Genomic DNA, 21,885 nt, shown 5'->3' with positions numbered 1-21,885 from the left:
TTACTCAGATTTCATGAAGTATAACAGAACTCATGACTTGGGATGACATTCACTCTCACAGGAACAGTTGACAAAAATAACTAACTGAAAGCCACACCCCCAATAAACCACGAATATGACTGCATTGAGGCATACAGCGCATTCGGAAAGTATTCAGACCCTTTAACTTTTTCCACATTTTGTTACATTTTTTTTTTCTTCAAGTTTTGCTAATAAAAATAAATACATTTAAACTGAAATATCACATTTACATAAATATTCAGACCCTTTACTCAGTACTTTCTTGAAGCACCTTTGGCAGTTATTACAGACTCGAGTCTTCTTGGATATGACATTCCCATTCTTCTCTGCAGATCCTCTCAAGCTCTGTCAGGTTGAATGGAGAGCGTCGTTGCACAGCAATTTTTAGGTCTCTCCAGAAATGTTCGATCGGGTTCAAGTCCGGGCACTGGCTGGACCACTCAAGAGCATTCAGAGACTTGTCCTGAAGTCATTCCTGCGTTGTCTTGGCTGTGTGCTTAGGGTCAATGTCCTGTTGGAAGCTGAATCTTCGCCCCAGTCTGAGGTCCTGAGCGCTCTGGAGAAGGTTTTCATCAAGGATCTCTCTGTACTTTGTTCCATTCATCTTTCCCTTGATCCTGACAAATCTCCCAGTCCCTGCCGCTGAAAAACCTCGCCACAACATGATGCTGCCACCACCATGTTTCACCGTAGGGATGGTGCCAGGTTTCCGCCAGACGTGACGCTTGGCAATCAGGCCAAAGAGTTCAATCTTGGTTTCATCAGAACGGAGAATTTTGTTTCTCATGGTCTGAGAGTTTTTAGGTGACTTTTGCCAAACTCCAAGCAGACTGTCATGTGCCTTTTACTGAGGAGTGGCTTCCGTCTGGCCACTCTACCATAAAAGGTCTGATTTGGTTCAGTGCTGCAGAGATGGTTGTTCTTCTGGAAAGTTCTCCCATCTCCACAGAGGAACTCTGGAGCTCTGTCAGAGTGACCATCGGGTTCTTAGTCACCTCCCTGACCAAGGCCCTTCTACCATGATTGTTCAGTTTGGCCGGGCGGTCAGCTCTAGGAAGAGTCTTGGTGGTTCCAAACTTCTTCCATTTAAGAATGATGAAGGCCATTGTGTTGTTGGGGACCTTCAATGCAGCAGACATTTTTTGGTACCCTTCCCCAGATCTGTGCCTCGACACAATCCTGTCTAGGAGCTCTAGGGACAATTCCTTCAACCTTATGGCTTGGTTTTTGCTCTGACATGCACTGTCAAATGTGGGATCTTATATAGACAGGTGTGAATCTTTCCAAATCATGTCCAATTTACCACAGGTGGACTCCAATCAAGTTGAAGAAACAACTCAAAGATGATCAATGGAAACAGGATGCACCTGAGCTCAATTTCGAGTCTCATAGCAAAGGGTCTGGATACTTAGGTAAATAAGGCTTTTTTGATATACATTTGAGAACATATCTAAAAACCTGTTTATGGGGTGTTGTGTGTAGATTGATGAGGAAAAATAATAATTTTCTCCATTTTAGAATAAGGCTGTAAGGTAACAAAATGTGGAAAAAGTAAAGGAGTCTGAATACTTTCCGTATGCACTGTATGTCACTGTGCTTTTATGGCTACAGTATATGCATCATACCAGTGCCTAATTTGTTTATTTGGCAAACAAGACAGCTCATAATCCACCTACATTTCTGCAGCCCACCCACCAATGAATTTCTGGCAATGCCAATGCACCGGACTAGGAACCATGTTTTTTCCTAGGTCTCCCTTCAGTGTATTTGGTTCTTCCCATGTAATGATATGCCATTTAGCACACACTTTTATCAAAAGCAACTAAACGTACTGCATTGATACATTTTGTATGGGTGGAAAAAACACAGCGGGAATCAAACCCACAATCCTGGCATTGCAAGTGCCATGCTCTACCAACTGAGCCACACACACACACACACACACACACACACACACACACACACACACACACACACACACACACACACACACACACACACACACACACACACACACACACACACACACACACACACACCACACACACACACACACACACACACACGCTCTCACTCACTCACACACACACACACACACACACACACACACCTTTCCCTTTCCGTTTATTCTCCCCGTCTTCTCCCGCTCCCTCTTTCTTATCTGTAACAAGTTTGTAAACACACATCTAGGCCAAAAGCTCTGTTTGGCAGAGTTCCCGGTCAGTAGTCGCCCTGTCCAATTAAACGATACACATCTCCCTCACATTCCACTGAGCAGCCCTTCTACTAGGGAAGTCTGGGGGAAGCTGGCGCTGGGCTGGAGCTATGGAAGCCTGGGAAATCTGGCACTGAGCTAAAGCTAGGGAAGTCTGGGGAATCTGGGAAATCTCGCACTGGGCTGGAGCTAGGGTAATCTGGGGAAAGCTGGCGCTGGGTTGGAGCTAGGGAATTCTGGAGAATCTTTGGGAGTCTGGTGCTGGGCTGGAGCTAGGGAATTCTGGAGAATCTTTGGGAGTCTGGTGCTGGGCTGGAGCTAGGGAATTCTGGAGAATCTTTGGGAGTCTGGTGCTGGGCTGGAGCTAGGGACGTCCAGGGGAAGTCTGGCACTTGGCTGGAGCTAGGGACGTCCAGGGGAAGTCTGGCACTTGGCTGGAGCTAGGGACGTCCAGGGGAAGTCTGGCACTTGGCTGGAGCTAGGGACGTCCAGGGGAAGTCTGGCACTTGGCTGGAGCTAGGGACGTCCAGGGGAAGTCTGGCACTTGGCTGGAGCTAGAGAAGTCTGGGGGAAGTCTGGCACTTGGCTGGAGCTAGAGAAGTCTGGGGGAATCTGGCACTGGGCTGGAGCTAGGAAGCCTGGGGAAGTCTGGCACTGGGCTGGAGCTAGTGCAGCCTGGTGTTGCTGGTGCTGGCCTAGAGCTAGTGCAGCCTGGGGAAGCTGGTGCTGGCCTGGAGCTAAGGAAGGCTGAGGGAACATGGGATGGAATTTGGGGGAATCTGGGCTGGGAGACACTGAGTTGGTGCAATGGAAGGCTGGGGAAAGGTGGGGGAATCTGGGTTGAGACTTAGGGAGGTTGCAGGATGCTGGGCTGTGGCTAGGATAGACCGGGGGAAGACTTGGGGAGTCAGGGCTGGTGAAGGTTGGGGGAAAACTAGACCAGGGCTAAGGGAAAACTAGGTTAGGGCTAGGTGAGGCTGGGGATAGCTGGGTTAGGGGACACTGGGGGTAGTTGGGACTAGGGGAAGGAGAGACTGGGGTTAGCTGGGCTGGGGCTAGGAGAGACTGGGGTTAGCTGGGCTGGGGCTAGGAGAGACTGGTTCTAGGAGAGACTGGGTCTAGGAGAGACTGGGTCTAGGAGAGACTGGGGGTAGCTGGGCTGGGGGTAGCTGGGTTAGGAGAGACTGGGTCTAGGAGAGACTGGGGGTAGCTGGGCTGGGGATAGCTGGGTTAGGAGAGACTGGGGGTAGCTGGGTTAGGAGAGACTGGGTCTAGGAGAGACTGGGGGTAGCTGGGCTGGGGATAGAGGAAAAAGAAGCAAAAACCAAACTTACGGAGGGGAAGTGTAGCAGTAGGCCGGATACAAGATCGAATGTACCGCAAATCATTCAGAATATACTGAGCCGTACCCAAAACTACATGCTGGACCTTTTATGCCTACTCCATTTTCCCCAGGTCGCAGGGAGCCTGTCTGGCCACTGTTGGCCCCCTAATCACAGAGGCCCTGCTGGAGGTCAACAACAGCTCCTCCTGCGTCTCATTAAGCCAATGGTAGCACATTAGAGCAGGGCTCAGGGGCAGGCAGGGGGAAATGGCTTTAATCATTACGAGACAAGTTGTTTATTTTGACTGAATTAGCCTTTCTATGGCATTGGGAAAACATACCCATTACCCATCCACATGGGTGTACACACACACACACACACACACAAGTCAGTGCCAAAGATAGTGTGAGAAAGCAGTTGGTGGTGCCTTCATGGTGATGGGTATTCCACACTATCTCCATTAAACCTGTGACTCATATGAAACCATAGTCAAGTATCCAACTATTCAGGCGGCATCTTCTATGTGTCTCTTTTCATGAAATATATATATTGCATTATTCAGTTTAATACACTAAATGGCCTATAAATGTTGTTTTTAACCAAGGTTATTTATTTGCTATAGGACCGTAGTACTTTATGATGTTAGCGACCCATGAATACTGGAGGTGATGTGGAAGCAGTGCATCACTGCATCTGTAGTGTTAGTGTGCAGGCATTTGGGTTTATTTAAGCAGACCTTTTCACCAAGCATCTACATATAATGGATGTAACCCGTCGTCACAACATTACTGTTCTTTCTTATATATGTATATATTTTTAAAGGTATTTTACTGAAGAGAGAGAGGGAGGATGACAGTAGGGAAAGATAGAAAAAAGGTTGTGTGAAAGGTCAGTAGGCCGGAATCCAACCCATCCTGACACCGTAGATCTGTATGCCGAGGCTGTGGCAGTGCCACTAGTCCAGCCAGGCCACCATTGCCATTATTTAATTACATTTGCTAATCTCACACATAGGCTGAAACTGTTCCACCCACCTGTCTGGCACGAGTACAAAGAGAGAAGAGAGTTCAGAACCCTCATTAAAAAAGGACCAAAAACCCGGCATCCCCACCCACCACCCTACATTTCTCCCCATATTTTGGTTCAGCTGTAATATGGTTGACCTCACACAGCCTTGTTTTAATTCACTCCAGAAAACACAGCTCTCGCTCTCTGGTCATTTTTATGCTGTTATCTTGAAGTGAGATTACTGCCATAACTGTGCACTGATTACTAGAGTGTATTGCAGGTTAGAATGTGCCCTTTGGCCCTCTAACGCAGTGTGCACCATGTCACAGGGACAGAGACGACATGGCTGCTATGGGGGCCACCTGCCTCTGGCTCCCAGTGGTCCCAACTTTGTGTAAGATGGATTCACACTAAAAATATATTTTTATTTACATTGTTGGACATGAAATTGTGAGAGACTCCAGTCACCAAAGTCAGACTGTTTTCTCTGCTACCGCACGGCAAGCGGAAACAGAGCGGCAAGTCTAGGACCAAAAGGCTCCTTATTAACAGCTTCTACCCCCAAGCTATAAGACTACTGAACAATTAATCAAATGGCCACTGGACTATTTACATTGACCCCCCCCCCCCCATTTGTTTTGTACACTGCTGCTACTCGCTGTTTGTTATCTATGCATAGTCCCTTCACCCCTACCTACATGTACAATTTACTTACCTGTACCCCTGCACACTGACTTGGTACCAGTACATAGCCTCGTTATTGTGTTACTTTGTATTCTTTTTTACTTTAGTTTATTTGGTAATATTTTCTTAACTCTTCTTGAACTGCACTGTTGGTTAAGGGCTTGTAAGTAAGCATTTCACAGTAAGGTCTACACTTGTTGTATTTGGCGCATGTGACAAATAAAGTTTGATTTGAAAGACTAAAAACACCAGGATATCAACTCCAAGTGAATTTAATTTAGAAAGTATTCCCACGCATAATATAAAGACACGTGATCGTATACAAATGTAAGCAAGGTTTGAAATTATGTTTTCGTCAAAATATTATATCTGTTTGGCAAATTATTTGCAATTACTGTATGTTCTGGCCCCCCGACCATCTGCTGAAGAAAATAAATTGTCCGGCAGCGGAATCAATACTTAACAAAAATATAAAACCTAACATGCAACAATTTCAAAGATTTTACTGAGTTATAGTTCATATAAGGAAATCAGTCAATTTAAATAAATTCATTAGGCCCTAATCTATGGATTTCATACAACTTCGCAGGGGATAGGCCCGCCCAATGGGGAGCCAGACCCAGCCAATCAGAATGAGTTTTTTCCCCACAAGAGAATTTTTACAGACAGAAATACTCCTCAGCACCGTGGTTACACGTGGTCTGCAATTGTGAAGCCGGTTGGACGTACTGCCAAATTATCAAAAAATATATGTTGGAGGCAGCTTATGGTAGAGAAATTAACATTCAATTCTCTGGCAACAGCTCTGGTGGACATTCCTGCAGTCAGCGTGCCAATTGCACACTCCCTCAAAACATCTGTGGCATTGTGTTGCGAGACAAAACTGAACATTTTAAAGTGACCTGTTGGGGCTAGGGGGCAGTATTTGCACGGCCGGATAAAAAAAACGTACCCAATTTAAACTGGTTACTACTCTTGCCCAGAAACGAGAATATGCATATAATTAGTAGATTTGGATAGAAAACACTCTAAAGTTGCTAAAACTGTTTGAATGGTGTCTGTGAGTATAACAGAACTCATATGGCAGGCCAAAACCTGAGAAGATTCCATACAGGAAGTGCCCTATCTGACAATTTGTTGTCCTTCAGTTGCATCTCTATCAAAAATACAGCATCTCTGCTGTAATGTGACATTTTCTAAGGCTTCCATTGGCTCTCAGAAGGCGCCAGAAAGTGTAATGGGGTGTCTGCTGTCTCTGGGCGAAGAACAGCAGGAGAATTTGTGAGTGGTCAGCCTGGGGACAGTGACACTGGAGATGCGCGTTCATGAGAATTCTCAAGAATTCTTTTTTCTTTCAGCCTTTGAATGAATACAAGTCGCCCGGTTGGAATATTATCGCTATTTTTTGAGAAAAATAGCATAAAAATGTATTTTAAACAGCGTTTGACATGCTTCGAAGTACAGTAATGGAATATTTAGAATTTTTTTGTCACGAAATGCGCTCGCGCGTCACCCTTCGGATAGTGACCTGAACGCACGAACAAAACGGAGGTATTTGGATATAACTATGGATTATTTGGAACCAAAGCAACATTTGTTGTTGAAGTAGAAGTCCTGGGAGTGCATTCTGACGAAGAACAGCTGGTTTTTGATATAAATATGAACTTGATTGAACAAAACATGCATGTATTGTATAACATAATGTCCTAGGAGTGTCATCTGATGAAGATCAAAGGTTAGTGCTGCATTTAGCTGTGGTTTTGGTTTTTGTGACATATATGCTTGCTTTGAAAATGGCTGTGTGATTATTTTTGGCAGGGTACTCTCCTGACATAATCTAATGTTTTGCTTTCGCTGTAAAGCCTTTTTGAAATCGGACAATGTGGTTAGATTAACGAGAGTCTTGTCTTTAAAATGGTGTAAAATAGTCATATGTTTGAGAAATTGAAGTTATAGCATTTTTGAGGTATTTGTATTTCGCGCCACGCGATTCCACTGGCTGTTGACTAGGTGGAACACAAGCGTCCCACCTCGCCCAGGGAGGTTAAAGTGGCCTCCCCAGCACAGCGTGCACCTGTGTAATGATCATTCTGTTCAATCAGCAAACATTTTAAGAGAAAAAAAGCTTTTTGTGCGTATGGAACATTTCTGGGAATGTTTTTTTCAGTGCATGAAACATGGGACCAACACTTTACATGTTGCGTTTATATTTCTGTTCAGTGTAGTTGAACAACACATCTTCAGGGACCCCAGGACTGGACATTTTTGTTCCAGCCCAGAACGAACACACCTGATTCAACTAATCAAGGCAAGGGCCTAGTGATTAGATTCCCTAGTTGAATCAGATGTGTTATTGCTGGTCTAGAACTAAAATGCGCAGGGCATGGGTTCCTAAACTAACGGGTTTCTGTAAAACACTGGTCAGGCCTGGTGGTTCCTAAGGCCGGGATTAAATCTGAAACCTCCCTATATGACACTTGACATTTAAAGGGAATTTCCAATTGAGCTGATATCTGCTGTGTTTACCATTAATTTGATCTCCGCCAACACGTTAACATTGCCGCGTTGCCTACAAGCGCAATTAAATTGAATACTGGCCTAAACTATTTTGTGCTATGACCCAACTATACTCTTGAATGTATGCAGCTGTGCCGGAGCTACCAAAAGGTTTCTATTGGAACGGGGTGCTTTTCTGGGTAAACATAACAATAAAACTGGGTAAAGAAAACAAAAATTACAGCTACACCCTATGACTGCAACAATGATATATTCAGTTAATTTTGCATCAGCTTTTTAAGTTGTTTTTTTTACAAAAGAGCACCATGAAATTAACTGAATACGTCAGAGTCATCTGCAGCTTTTGAATGATCCACCAAGTGAACAAAAGACAGTGTTTCTAGCCAGTCCCCCATGACCACAGGGACTTAGCTGTGACCCACTATTTGGTGAACACTGGTTTAAAAAGAGATTCTGGTACTTTTTGCAGTTTTCAGCTAGTAGTTCTGAAAGTAGCACTCACGAGCCAAAAGTGGTTCCCGAAAATTGCGTACTAAGTCACATATGTACAGATATGTGCACCACATCATTGCGCTCTCTTATGCTTTGCTATGTGTACATCTTGCTAGCTGTCACTCAAATGGCAAATGGGCTAAAGCTCATTGGCTGGAACTTGAATTGCTAGGAGGCTGGCCCACATGGGGGAAAATGTAGGGTAAATAGTGCCACAGCTTTCAGCAAACAGTCACTTTCAAACTAGGGGTTTCGCAGCTAATTGAGTTAAGACAGTAATTCTGCTAATATATTATGCATGTATGAACTACACAGACACATCCAGCGCAGACCGGGAGGTTTAAAAAAAAGACTTACTAGTGGCCAGTGTTCCAGAGCTTGCCTTTAAGGCCTGGAGGACGCATATAGATTAGGTACTTCAGTAAATAGAGTTGAAAAGACTAAAAAACATGACCTTTGAACCCCAAATCTGAACAGACTATTAATGGGCGGGAACAATGAGACACTCACGGTCAGGCAAGGATCCTGGTCAGGGATTACTCCAATCAATGAGGCAACAATTCATCATTGCACGAGTATGAAACACTGAAATGGTCGATCCATGGGTATACATCAATCCAAAATGAATGACAAAAATGAGCACCATATAATGAATTTGTTTCAGTTGAGGCAGGAAACTGGATCAACACAACTGATGGCGTGGGACATGGCTTTTGACAAACTTTGACTTTGTGTAATGCCCCTTTAAGCAACATAAGGAGTTTAAGACCGTCACTTTGAAAAGCAGTGCTGAAAATTGACCACATGCATTATGTTTAATGTGATGCTATTCTAAGGACAGAGGTTGCTGTTTAAATTAATCCCACACCTTGGTTGTGTCTTGGGGTCTCTGACCATTGCTCCTAGAACTCAAAGATTCTCCTCTGTTCCTCTACTGCCTGACTGGCTGCACCAGCGTTCTGCTTCTCAGGACGAACAGACGAAATCTCTTGACATTGTCATACCTCTTGGATTATGAGCTTATCTTTTTTACTGAGACAGACCATCCGTCTGATCCGGTCTGGCTGGCCATCTACGGTCATGCTCTTCCTCAGCCAGCTCCAACATTAGGAACTACTGACATGGTGAATAACACCTGGGTCGTGTTCAGTAGGGCAAGCAACTGAACATTTTATAAAATGTTTTGCAATGCCAAATGAAAATGTGCATTTCTTTGTGAAGTCCAGGTAGCCCCTGCCTGTTTCGGTCTGTTTTGTTCCGTTTGGTGCCTAATGAACATGACCTGATCTCCTGACCTGATCTCCTTTTAGGTCACTGCCAAACACATTAGAACACCTCCATTTTTCCACCAATACTTCCTCCACTGAGAATTGAAAATACACACATTTTTATACACTTGGTTTTCACTGTGGAATTAGTCTGGTCAAATCAAATTTTATTTGTCACATACACATGGTTATCAGATGTTAATGCGAGTGTAGCGAAATGCTTGTGCTTCTAGTTCCGACCATGCAGTAATATCTAACAAGTAATCTACCAATTCCACAACAACTACCTTGTACACACAAGTGTAAAGGAATGAATACGAATATGTACATAATAATATATGGATGAGTGATGGCCGTGCAGCATCAGCAAGATGCAGTAGATAGTAGAGTACAGTATATACATATGAGATGAGTAATGTAGGGTAAACATTATATAAATGGCATTGTTTAAAGTGACTAGTGATACAATTATTACATCCAATGTTTTACTATTAAAGTGGCTAGAGACATTGGAGAGTCCCAGGTCTGTTTGTGCTGTATAGCTAACTCCTAATGTTGTAGGATCTTAATTTTAACCAGTCTGCTACAGCAGGAAAATAATCCTGCAGCAACAGGAAATGTGAATTATAATTAATGGCCATTTTTGTAGGGGCTGATACATTTTTCATCATGTAAAATCAAGTCTGACATTTCATAGAGGAAATGATGAAACATCAGTAGTCTTTTTAAGCCTCAAATACACAAGTTTTACATTTCCTTGCAGGAAAGTTCTCCTGCGACAGATTGGTAAAATGAAGATCCTACATCTGTGTGGTCATTCATGCCAAATCATACGATGATAGAAGTTGAGAGACAGCACAAACAGATCTGGGACCAGAGTACAGTGGAATACCAGCCAACACATAAACATGCGATTGGGGGGAGAAAGTGCAAGGTGATATTAATATTAGACAAACACAACTGAACTATCATAGTCATAGCATTCTTGACGTGACTATTGACCTGTAAAGTCTTATCTGACAGTGTACTTTGCGACACTCCAATGTCACTCAATGAGGATCCAGCCACATTATTTTAATCATTACTATATCCCAACCGCACGCAAGGTATACCGTAATTTCCGGACTATTGAGCGCACCTGAATATAAGCCGCACCCACTGAATTAAAAAAATATATATATTATTTTGAACATAAATAAGACCGGTACATTGAAACAAATGAACTTTACACAGGCTTTAACGAAACACAGCTTGTAACAAAAAATACAAAATTAGCAGTAAGCTTTAGTTGTCTTTTTGCACTGAGTCAATTCCTCACGCTGCTGTTTCCAACGTCTTATGACTCATTAAGACCAAGCTCCCGTGCAGCAGCTCTATTTCCTTTTCCAACAGCCAGATCAATCGCCTTCAACTTGAAAGCTGCATCATATGCATTTCTCTGTGTCTTTGCCATGATGAGGGTGACAAAATGACTACCGTAATCAAAATGATGGGAAGTTTGAGAGCGCTCGATTTAATCTAAACAGTAAACAAAAAAGTTGTTTGACCTTAACCCGTTCGGCAATTTCATTGGTCTAATGAAAGCTTCATGCCGCCAAAAAACTGAGCACGTCACAGAATGTGTTTTTTTTGAGAAAAAAAAATTGAAAAGGGGAAAAATCCATATATTAGCCGCGTCATTGTTTAAGCCGCGAGGATCAAAGCGTGGGAAAAAAGTTGCGGTTTATAGTCCGGAAATTACGGTAGTTGTGCTGACCCAAACTGACAGTCCACTGTGCTGGCTCAGATACCGTATGTTCTTTTCACATTGTTGTTATTTCCAGCGAGGTTTCACTTCCAGCAACTATGGTGGGTACATAACCAGGCCAGCACAGTACAGCTCGGCATGGCTCTGCTTAGTGTGAACAGTTCAAAACAGAAGAGGCTATATCACAGTGTGACCGACCAGAGATCTAAGGCTACAGCCACACAGACTCATGAACAACGATGAAACTGTCAAAAGTGCAACACGAGTCAAATATTTTCGGAGGAGTTTAATCAGCCAAAAGACAGAAAGTTTGTGCGTTTTTTTGTTAGACAATCATCCAGTTTCATTGATCCGGCACGGGATGACTCCCATTGAAAGAACGTTTGATTCATCTGAAATTCTGACACAAAATCCCAGTGTGCCGATGGCTTTATCCGGGTCTCCTGCGCGGAGCCCCTGAGCTTGGAGAGCAGACCCACGTCTTCAGGTTTCAAACACGCGAACGTTGATCCGAACCTTCTTTACACCATAAAGGATCAGACCTGCTTATCCATGACCTTCATTAAACTATCGATTACACACTGCCTCATGCATAAACATACATGCCCATTGCCAAGCGATCGAAATTCCACCCCCGGGGGAAGAGATCTCTTGAGTGACGACATCGACATTCTTAAGCTGTCGCTTTAATTAGGGAACTCATTCCGGAGGGATGTGAGCAGCGTGCCATAGTACATTGAGCTGTCTCGCTCCCATACATACATTCCTCAAGAGACGGATCTGAGAGAAAGACTCTGTTATCCCTCTCATGTCCCGAACATTCAACCTAATCTCACATTAGCCAATTTGACAGACTACAGACCAGTACATGAAACATCACAGGTTGATCCTGAGGAAGCTCATGTCGTCCATTAAGTCGAGAAGACTCGCTATTTTATTTGTGCTTCTAATATAAAAACTGCATTTGATTAGTCAAAAAGTGCTTCATTAGCAGGTCTAAAATCCCAAAGCCCACCCAGATGTTCTGATTCTCATTTCCCCCCAGGAATATATTGTGAATGACATACAATATCTAGGAACTGTAGATGATACTTCAACTCTTCAGGAAAATAAAACACCTCATCTCCTATTAGGGATTGAGTATTGAGGCACAATCCAGTCCCCTTATTCCAACAGCCATGAGACTCCCCTTATTCTAGTGGGGTGGTTCTGTAGAACAGCCATGATAAGACTGCCCTTATTCTAGTGGGGCGGTTCTGTAGAACAGCCATGATAAGACTGCCCTTATTCTAGTGGGGCGGTTCAGTAGAACAGCCATGATAAGACTGCCCTTATTCTAGTGGGGCGGTTCTGTAGAACAGCCATGATAAGACTGCCCTTATTCTAGTGGGGCGGTTCTGTAGAACAGCCATGATAAGACTGCCCTTATTCTAGTGGGGCGGTTCTGTAGAACAGCCATGATAAGACTGCCCTTATTCTAGTGGGGCGGTTCTGTAGAACAGCCATGATAAGACTGCCCTTATTCTAGTGGGGCGGTTCTGTAGAACAGCCATGATAATACTGCCCTTATTCTAGTGGGGCGGTTCTGTAGAACAGCCATGATAAGACTGCCCTTATTCTAGTGGGGCGGTTCTGTAGAACAGCCATGATAAGACTGCCCTTATTCTAGTGGGGCGGTTCTGTAGAACAGCCATGATAAGACTGCCCTTATTCTAGTGGGGCGGTTCTGTAGAACAGCCATGATAAGACTGCCCTTATTCTAGTGGGGCGGTTCTGTAGAACAGCCATGATAAGACTGGCCCTTATTCTAGTGGGGCGGTTCTGTAGACACAGCCATGATAAGACTGCCCTTATTCTAGTGGGGCGGTTTTGTAGAACAGCCATGATAAGACTTCCCTTATTCTAGTTGGGCGGTTCTGTAGAACAGCCATGATAAGACTGCCCTTATTCTAGTGGGGCGGTTCTGTAGAACAGCCATGATAAGACTGCCCTTATTCTAGTGGGGCGGTTCTGTAGAACAGCCATGATAAGACTGCCCTTATTCTAGTGGGGCGGTTCTGTAGAACAGCCATGATAAGACTTCCCTTATTCTAGTTGGGCGGTTCTGTAGAACAGCCATGATAAGACTGCCCTTATTCTAGTGGGGCGGTTCTGTAGAACAGCCATGATAAGACTGCCCTTATTCTAGTGGGGCGGTTCTGTAGAACAGCCATGATAAGACTGCCCTTATTCTAGTGGGGCGGTTCTGTAGAACAGCCATGATAAGATAAGTTAATATAATAAGATAATATAAGTTAAGATAATTAAGATAATATAAGTTCCGGAACTCCAATTTGAGCAGCAGCAGCTGAAAAATGAGCTCCTACAAATATTGAAATTTACATGGTTTTTAGAGTGAAGTACATCGGAAAAAAGCAAAAGAAAACTGCAAGACGGAATAGGAGAAAAAACAAGCAACAAACAAAGAAGATAGGCTTTTGAAAAATAACTATTTTTCATAAAATTGTAGTTATCTTAGCAAGCTGAATTGTTTACCAGTTGCTAAGCAGTTGCTAGGGACTCTTTTGGAAGAAGCTAGCTAGCTAACGAAGAACAACAAAGAATATCTAGTTAACAGAAGAAAAGAAAGTGAAAATCAGGACAGAAGAAAAAGGATATCAAAGTGAAACAGTTCTCTAAAGACACAGGAGACAATAATACAAGAAACAACATTTCTGTAGCTTGTCAACTATGTGTCTGTCTATCCCTGTTCTCTCCTCTCTGCACAGGCCATACAAACGCTTCACACCGCGTGGCCGCTGCCACTCTAACCTGGTGGTCCCAGCGCGCACGACCCACGTGGAGTTCCAGGTCTCCAGCAGCCTCTGGAACTGCCGGTCTGCAGCCAACAAGGCTGAGTTCATCTCAGCCTATGCTACCCTCCAGTCCCTAGACTTCCTGGCGCTGACGGAAACATGGATTACCACAGATAACACTGCTACTCCTACTGCTCTCTCTTCGTCTGCCCACGTTTTCTCGCATACCCCTAGAGCATCGAGCCAGCGAGGTGGTGGCACTGGAATCCTCATCTCTCCCAAGTGGACATTCTCTCTTTCTCCCCTGACCCATCTGTCTATCTCCTCATTTGAATTCCATGCTGTCACAGTTACCAGCCCTTTCAAGCTTAACATCCTTATCATTTATCGCCCTCCAGGTTCCCTTGGAGAGTTCATCAATGAGCTTGACGCCTTGATAAGTTCCTTTCCTGAGGATGGCTCACCTCTCACAGTTCTGGGTGACTTTAACCTCCCCACGTCTACCTTTGACTCATTCCTCTCTGCCTCCTTCTTTCCACTCCTCTCCTCTTTTGACCTCACCCTCTCACCTTCCCCCCCTACTCACAAGGCAGGCAATACGCTTGACCTCATCTTTACTAGATGCTGTTCTTCCACTAATCTCATTGCAACTCCCCTCCAAATCTCCGACCACTACCTTGTATCCTTTTCCCTCTTGCTCTCATCCAACACTTCTCACTCTGCCCCTACTCGGATGGTATTGCGCCGTCCCAACCTTCGCTCTCTCTCTCCCGCTACTCTCTCCTCTTCCATCCTATCATCTCTTCCCTCTGCTCAAACCTTCTCCAACCTATCTCCTGATTCTGCCTCCTCAACCCTCCTCTCCTCCCTTTCTGCATCCTTTGATTTTCTCTGTCCCCTATCCTCCAGGCCGGCTCGGTCCTCCCCTCCTGCTCCGTGGCTCGACGACTCACTACGAGCTCACAGAACAAGGCTCCGGGCAGCCGAGCGGAAATGGAGGAAAACTCGCCTCCCTGCGGACCTGGCATCCTTTCACTCACTCCTCTCTACATTCTCCTCTTCTGTCTCTGCTGCTAAAGCCACTTTCTACCACTCTAAATTCCAAGCATCTGCCTCTAACCCTAGGAAGCTCTTTGCTACCTTCTCCTCCCTCCTGAATCCTCCTTCCCCTCCCCCCCCCCTCCTCCCTCTCTGCGGATGACTTCGTCAACCATTTTGAAAAGAAGGTTGACGATATCCGATCCTCGTTTGCTAAGTCAAACGACACCGCTGGTCCTGCTCACACTGCCCTACCCTGTGCTTTGACCTCTTTCTCCCCTCTCTCTCCAGATGAAATCTCGCGTCTTGTGACGGCCGGCCGCCCAACAACCTGCCCACTTGACCCTATCCCCTCCTCTCTTCTCCAGACCATTTCCGGAGACCTTCTCCCCTTCCTCACCTCGCTCATCAACTCATCCTTGACCGCTGGCTACGTCCCTTCCGTCTTCAAGAGAGCGAGAGTTGCACCCCTTCTGAAAAAACCTACACTCGATCCCTCCGATGTCAACAACTACAGACCAGTATCCCTTCTTTCTTTTCTCTCCAAAACTCTTGAACGTGCCGTCCTTGGCCAGCTCTCCTGCTATCTCTCTCAGAATGACCTTCTTGATCCTAATCAGTCAGGTTTCAAGACTGGGCATTCAACTGAGACTGCTCTTCTCTGTGTCACGGAGGCTCTCCGCACTGCTAAAGCTAACTCTCTCTCCTCTGCTCTCATCCTTCTAGACCTATCTGCTGCCTTTGATACTGTGAACCATCAGATCCTCCTCTCCACCCTCTCCGAGTTGGGCATCTCCGGCGCGGCCCACGCTTGGATTGTGTCCTACCTGACAGGTCGCTCCTACCAGGTGGCGTGGCGAGAATCTGTCTCCGCACCATGCGCTCTCACCACTGGTGTCCCCCAGGGCTCTGTTCTAGGCCCTCTCCTATTCTCGCTATACACCAAGTCACTTGGCTCTGTCATATCCTCACATGGTCTCTCCTAGCATTGCTATGCAGACGACACACAATTAATCTTCTCCTTTCCCCCTTCTGATAACCAGGCTGTGAATCGCATCTCTGCATGTCTGTCAGACATATCAGTGTGGATGACGGATCACCAGCTCAAGCTGAACCTCGGCAAGACGGAGCTGCTCTTCCTCCCGGGGAAGGACTGCCCGTTCCATGATCTCGCCATCACGGTTGACAACTCCCTTGTGTCCTCCTCCCAGAGTGCTAAGAACCTTGGCGTGATCCTGGACAACACCCTGTCGTTCTCCACTAACATCAAGGCGGTGACCCGATCCTGTAGGTTCATGCTCTACAACATTCACAGAGTACGACCCTGCCTCACACAGGAAGCGGCGCAGGTCCTAATCCAGGCACTTGTCATCTCCCGTCTGGATTACTGCAACTCGCTGTTGGCTGGGCTCCCTGCCTGTGCCATTAAACCCCTACAACTCATCCAGAACGCCGCAGCCCGTCTGGTGTTCAACCTTCCCAAGTTCTCTCACGTCACCCCGCTCCTCCGCTCTCTCCACTGGCTTCCAGTTAAAGCTCGCATCCGCTACAAGACCATGGTGATTGCCTACGGAGCTGTGAAGGGAACGGCACCTCCATACCTTCAGGCTCTGATCAGGCCCTACACCCAAACAAGGGCACTGCGTTCATCCACCACTGGCCTGCTGGCCCCCCTACCTCTGAGGAAGCACAGTTCCCGCTCAGCCCAGTCAAAACTGTTCGCTGCTCTGGCACCTCAATGGTGGAACAAGCTCCCTCACGACGCCAGGACAGCGGAGTCAATCACCACCTTCCGGAGACACCTGAAACCCCACCTCTTTAAGGAATACCTAGGATAGGATAAAGTAATCCTTCTAACCCCCCCTCCCCCCCCCCTTAAAAGATTTAGATGCACTATTGTAAAGTGGTTGTTCCACTGGATATCATAAGGTGAATGCACCATTTTGTAAGTCGCTCTGGATAAGAGCGTCTGCTAAATGACTTAAATGTAAATGTAAATAAGACTGCCCTTATTCTAGTGGGGCGGTTCTGTAGAACAGCCATGATGGGATACGTATGAAGCTGGATATTTATAGCCTCTGACATTTGGAGATAAAGGAAATGGAGACGGATGAGAGGAATGCACAGCCAGGGGCTTCTATACAAGCCACGCTGCTGCAGTCTCTCATGGATGGGGGTTACCTCAGACTAGTAAGGCTACTTCACTCCACTCTTGATAAGTATGCCAATTTGTATCTGCATCATATTCTGATAGGGACTGTTACACACACCCACACACACAGCAAACAAAAGTACGTACACACAGAATATGTGTTTGTCAGGGTGTTCAAGACCAAACTTTCCCATGTTTACCATAACAATGTGTACAGTCACTAGACCTAATAATAGCATTTTTGAAGTGTTAGCCAACTGCCATTCAAGGACAGCATGTACAGTGGGCTGTACATCACAGGTAATCCTACAGTTGTTTATCGTTGAAAAGATCATGTGTTCTCGAAATAATCTTAATATACTCATATACAAATCACACAGCACCTTCATAGTTAAATTGGATAAATCAGATATGGATGCTTTAATACCCTAACGCCATTATATATATATATATATAGTAGGCTACACAGTCACACAGGAGACAAACTGCCACTGGAATTTATCACCGACCATCCCTTGGTGTAGACCAGGTATTCCCAAACTGGGGTACGCGCAATGCCGTCATGTGTTCGCCAAATAAAAATGTTATTCACATTTTCAAACAGTCCATTTATATTTTCCATCTGGGCTATACGTTTGGGTGAGGTTTTTTTCTCACCCGAGTAGCCTCGTTTCACTGCAAAAATAAAATGAAACCATCTAGTGTTCAGCAAAATAACAACAATGTCAAATACAGGTAGCCTAGTCAAATAATTAACATCCAATCACATTAACCGTTACGCTCTCGTGGGAATTCCACAATGTAGCCAAACGTAGCTGCTGCTCATGTTGGTGTCTGTACTGATGGCGCAAAAGCCATGACAGGGAGACATAGTGGAGTAGTAATGCGCGTGCAAGCATTTGCTCCCGATGCCACTTGGGTACACTGCAGCATCCACCAAGAGGCTCTTGCTGCCAAGGGAATGCCTGACAGCTTGAAAGACGTTTTGGACACTACAGTGAAAATGGTTAACTTTGTTAAAGCAAGGCCCCTGAACTCTCTTGTATTTTCTGCACTATGCAATGATATGGGCAGTGACCATGTAATGCTTTTACAACATACAGAAGTGCGCTGGTTATCAAGGGGCAAAGTATTGACACATTTTGGGGGAATTGAGAGACAAGCTTAAAGTTTCTACTGACCATAAGTTTCACTTGTCTGACAGGTTGCATGATGACGAGTTTCTCACACGACTGGCCTATCTGGGTGATGTTTTTTCTCGCCTAAATGATCTGAATCTAGGATTACAGGGACTCTCCACTATATTCAATGTGCGGGACAAAATTGAGGCTATGATTAAGAAGTTGGAGCTCTTCTCTGTCTGCATTAACAAGGACAACACACAGGTCATTCCATCGTTGTATGATTTTTTGTGTGCAAATGAACTCAAGCTTACGGACAATGTTAAATGTGATATAGTGAAGCAGCTGAGTGAGTTGGGTGAGCAATTACGCAGGTACTTTCCCGACACGAATGACACAAACAACTGGATTCGTTATCCCTTTCCTGCCCTGCCTCCAGTCCACTTACCGATATCTGAACAAGAGAGCCTCATAAAAACTGCAACAAGCGGTTCTGTGAAAATGGTATTTAAATCAGAAGCCACTGCCAGATTTCTGGATTGGGCTGCGCTCAGAGTATCCTGCCTTGGCAAATCGCGTTGTTAAGACACTGATGCCCTTTGCAACCACGTACCTATGTGAGAGTGGATTCTCGGCCCGCACTAGCATGAAAACTAAATACAGGCACAGACTGTGTGTGGAAAATGATTTAAGACAGACTCTCTCCAATACAACCCAACAGTGCAGAGTTATGTGCATCCTTTAAAGCACACCCTTCTCATTAACCTGTGGTGAGTTATTCACAGATGAACAAATAAGGTTTTATATGTAAGATGGTTAAATAATGAGCAAAATTATTGATTATTTGTGCCCTGATCCTATAAGAGCTCTTTGTCACTTCCCACAAGCCGGGTTGTGACAAATTCACACTCATTCTTATGTTTAATAAATGTATCGTATAGTGTGTGTGTGTGTGGTGTGTGGCAGGCTTACAATGATGGTAAAAAACAACATTTGAGAGAACGCAGACCCTGGTGCTAGAGGGGGTACGCAGCTGGAGGTTGAATGTTTGAAGGGGTATGGGACTATAAAAAGTTTGGGAACAACTGGTGTAGACCACACACACACACACACACACACACACACACACACACACACACACACACACACCCTCTCTCGGATTACAGTAATAATCGACTAGGTGAGAGCTTGACAAGTTACTAAATCAACTTAAAATCACTTGATATGGGCCACTAAATACTCCCCTTTCATTCACTATAACAATTAGGCTGTGTGGATTAACTTTAGAGGTATGTACAACGTCATATTTTGTTAATGTACAACGTCATAAACATATACTTCAGCATAAACATAGGCTACTTCAGCATATTGGCTACACTTGTACAGTCATAAACTTGTAGGCTATATCAAATTTTAAACTGCGTTTATAACCATACCCCTGCGTTTATAACCATACCCCTGCGTTTATAACCATACCCCTGCATCTTACCTGGTTAGTAATGTTGACATAGTAGGTCCTTGTCAAATGTGATCAGCTGTGTTGCATTCGATGTCAGGTGCAATTTTACGCTTGCATCATGATCCAAGCAGTTTCAGGACAGTCAATGGGTTTGTTGGGCATCCCGGAGTCAGTGGAGTCCAAGAGAACGTTCCCGAATTGAAATTCAAAATGAGTTGAAATCCATACTTTGAGAGATGTCTACCTGTACTTTGTTGAAATACCGTAACCAGAGAATTCACTTGTGATCTCTTTCATTCAAGCTTAGAACGTTTGGCTATCCAAAGAGTTCCAAATATATCCTTTGCAGTTCTATTCCATGTTCTTCCAGCGAAAGGCGCGACGAATCTCTTTCGGAAGAGGACGCAAAACTCATCTCTCTCGCCAAGTAGACATTCAGGTGCAATGTCACAGGACACACACTGCGCTCTGCGTTTGGCCGTGCCAGGATTAAATGACATTTGTATTATGTCCTATTCTCAGCGATAACTTTTCTGAGGAGAACATTGGAAAACACAATGGTTTATCATTGGAATGGTCCCAATAGCGCAGGTGATCGCACACTCCTGATTGCTAGATTAGTGTACAGAAAGCATAGGCTAAGCTACTGGCAAGAATAAGATTGCAATCTGACAAATTTGGTTTACATTTCAGGCAATTTAGCAATGGTAGGCTAATATAAGAACAGTAGGCATATGCTCTTAAAATGGCATGAATGTGCGATTAAGCCTAATGCTGTCAATTTTCACATGCGCACAAAATCAATATTGTTTTTCCCATTTAAGCAACTTTTTTGGAACGAGCTCTTACAAGTTGGTGGAGCATTACGAACAAATAGATATGCTAAGCAAATAAAATGTCATGAAGACTAGGCTACTCTTCTGTATTCTTCATGGGTCAACGTCTGTTCCACTTGCAGCCGGGAAAATAATATCCTTTTGATACGCCGTTACCAGCAACCAACAGGACAGGTAGGTAGCCCTGTCCCTCTCTCTCTGAATTGAAACAAGTTGTTTAGGGCCCAGTCCTTTTGTGAATATCCTACACACGCAAGCCTTTTCAGATAGAATAGAACGCTGTCAATAAATAATGTCAACCCCGCAAGCGACAACCACCCTTCAGTTATAGTTCTCCAATAGGGATCAGCTTGTCAAAAAATAAACTCGCCTAAAAGAAGAAGAAAAAAAGCTTCTCTCATATCTGAGTGTATCCAGTTATCGCTTCAGCATGCTGCCTACACCTGAGGCCCGCTCCCCTATGCTGCATTCCATTGAAAATGTAGTAAACACTCCCCTTTTCACTCAGCGCGTCCAATCGAGAGTGCTATCGCTCAGTAGCCCCACAAAAAAAATAAAAAAAATAAGGAATCGAATGATCTGCTATTTTAGTCTGTGTGTCTGAAATGATTAGAGACTAGGGGACTGGGTTATGTACATATCTGTCAAAATAAAGGAAACACTTGAGTAAATGAGGGATACAAAGTATATTGAAAGCAGGTGCTTTCACACAGATGTGGTTCCTGAGTTAATTAAGCAATTAACGTCCCATCATGCTTAGGGTCATGTATAAAAATGCACAGTTGCCCATTTTCTTGCCGATCATGGCTGCACTCTTAGAAAAAAAGAGTTCCAAAAGGGTTCTTCGGCTGTCGCCATAGGATAACCCTTTTGGCTTCCATGTAGAACCTTCTGTGGAAAGGGTTCTACCTGGAACCCAAAAGGTTTCTTCAAAGGGTTCTTCCAAAATTCCTTCATTTTGTTGTTTTGTTGATGGTGGTGTAAAACGCTGTCTCAGACACTGATCCAGAATGTCCCATAAGTGTTCAGTTGGGTTGAGATCTCTTTGGCTATTAGTGAAAGTATCCTATTTTTGCCATGCGGTTGTACCAATGTCCAGTAAAAAAGTGATGGGAGAAAAGAACATGGGGAGTGATGTGTCTTCCCTGTGGCTCAGTTGGTAGAGCATGGTGTGTGCAACGCCAGGGTTGTGGGGTCAATTCCCACG

The 21,885-nt window shown here is 44.6% G+C and overlaps 1 protein-coding gene across 1 annotated transcript in view; it reads right to left on the bottom strand.

Annotated features, from left to right (window-relative positions):
- The window catches only part of adamtsl5 (ADAMTS like 5), a 58,705-nt gene extending 37,569 nt beyond the window's left edge, over window positions 1-21,136 (bottom strand). The window contains exon 1 of the mRNA XM_045689423.2: window positions 19,873-21,136. Within this exon, the coding sequence (XP_045545379.1) occupies window positions 19,873-19,892 (20 nt within the window). The 5' untranslated portion in view covers window positions 19,893-21,136. The remainder of the gene's footprint in view (window positions 1-19,872) is intronic.
- Window positions 21,137-21,885: the final 749 nt, after the last annotated feature.

Source organism: Salmo salar, chromosome 11 (assembly GCF_965601325.2).
Source record: "Salmo salar chromosome 11, fSalSal1, whole genome shotgun sequence".
NCBI classification, from domain to species: Eukaryota; Metazoa; Chordata; class Actinopteri; order Salmoniformes; family Salmonidae; genus Salmo; species Salmo salar.
Note: the sequence above shows the minus strand (reverse complement) of the source record. Positions and strands in the feature narration are given on the sequence as shown.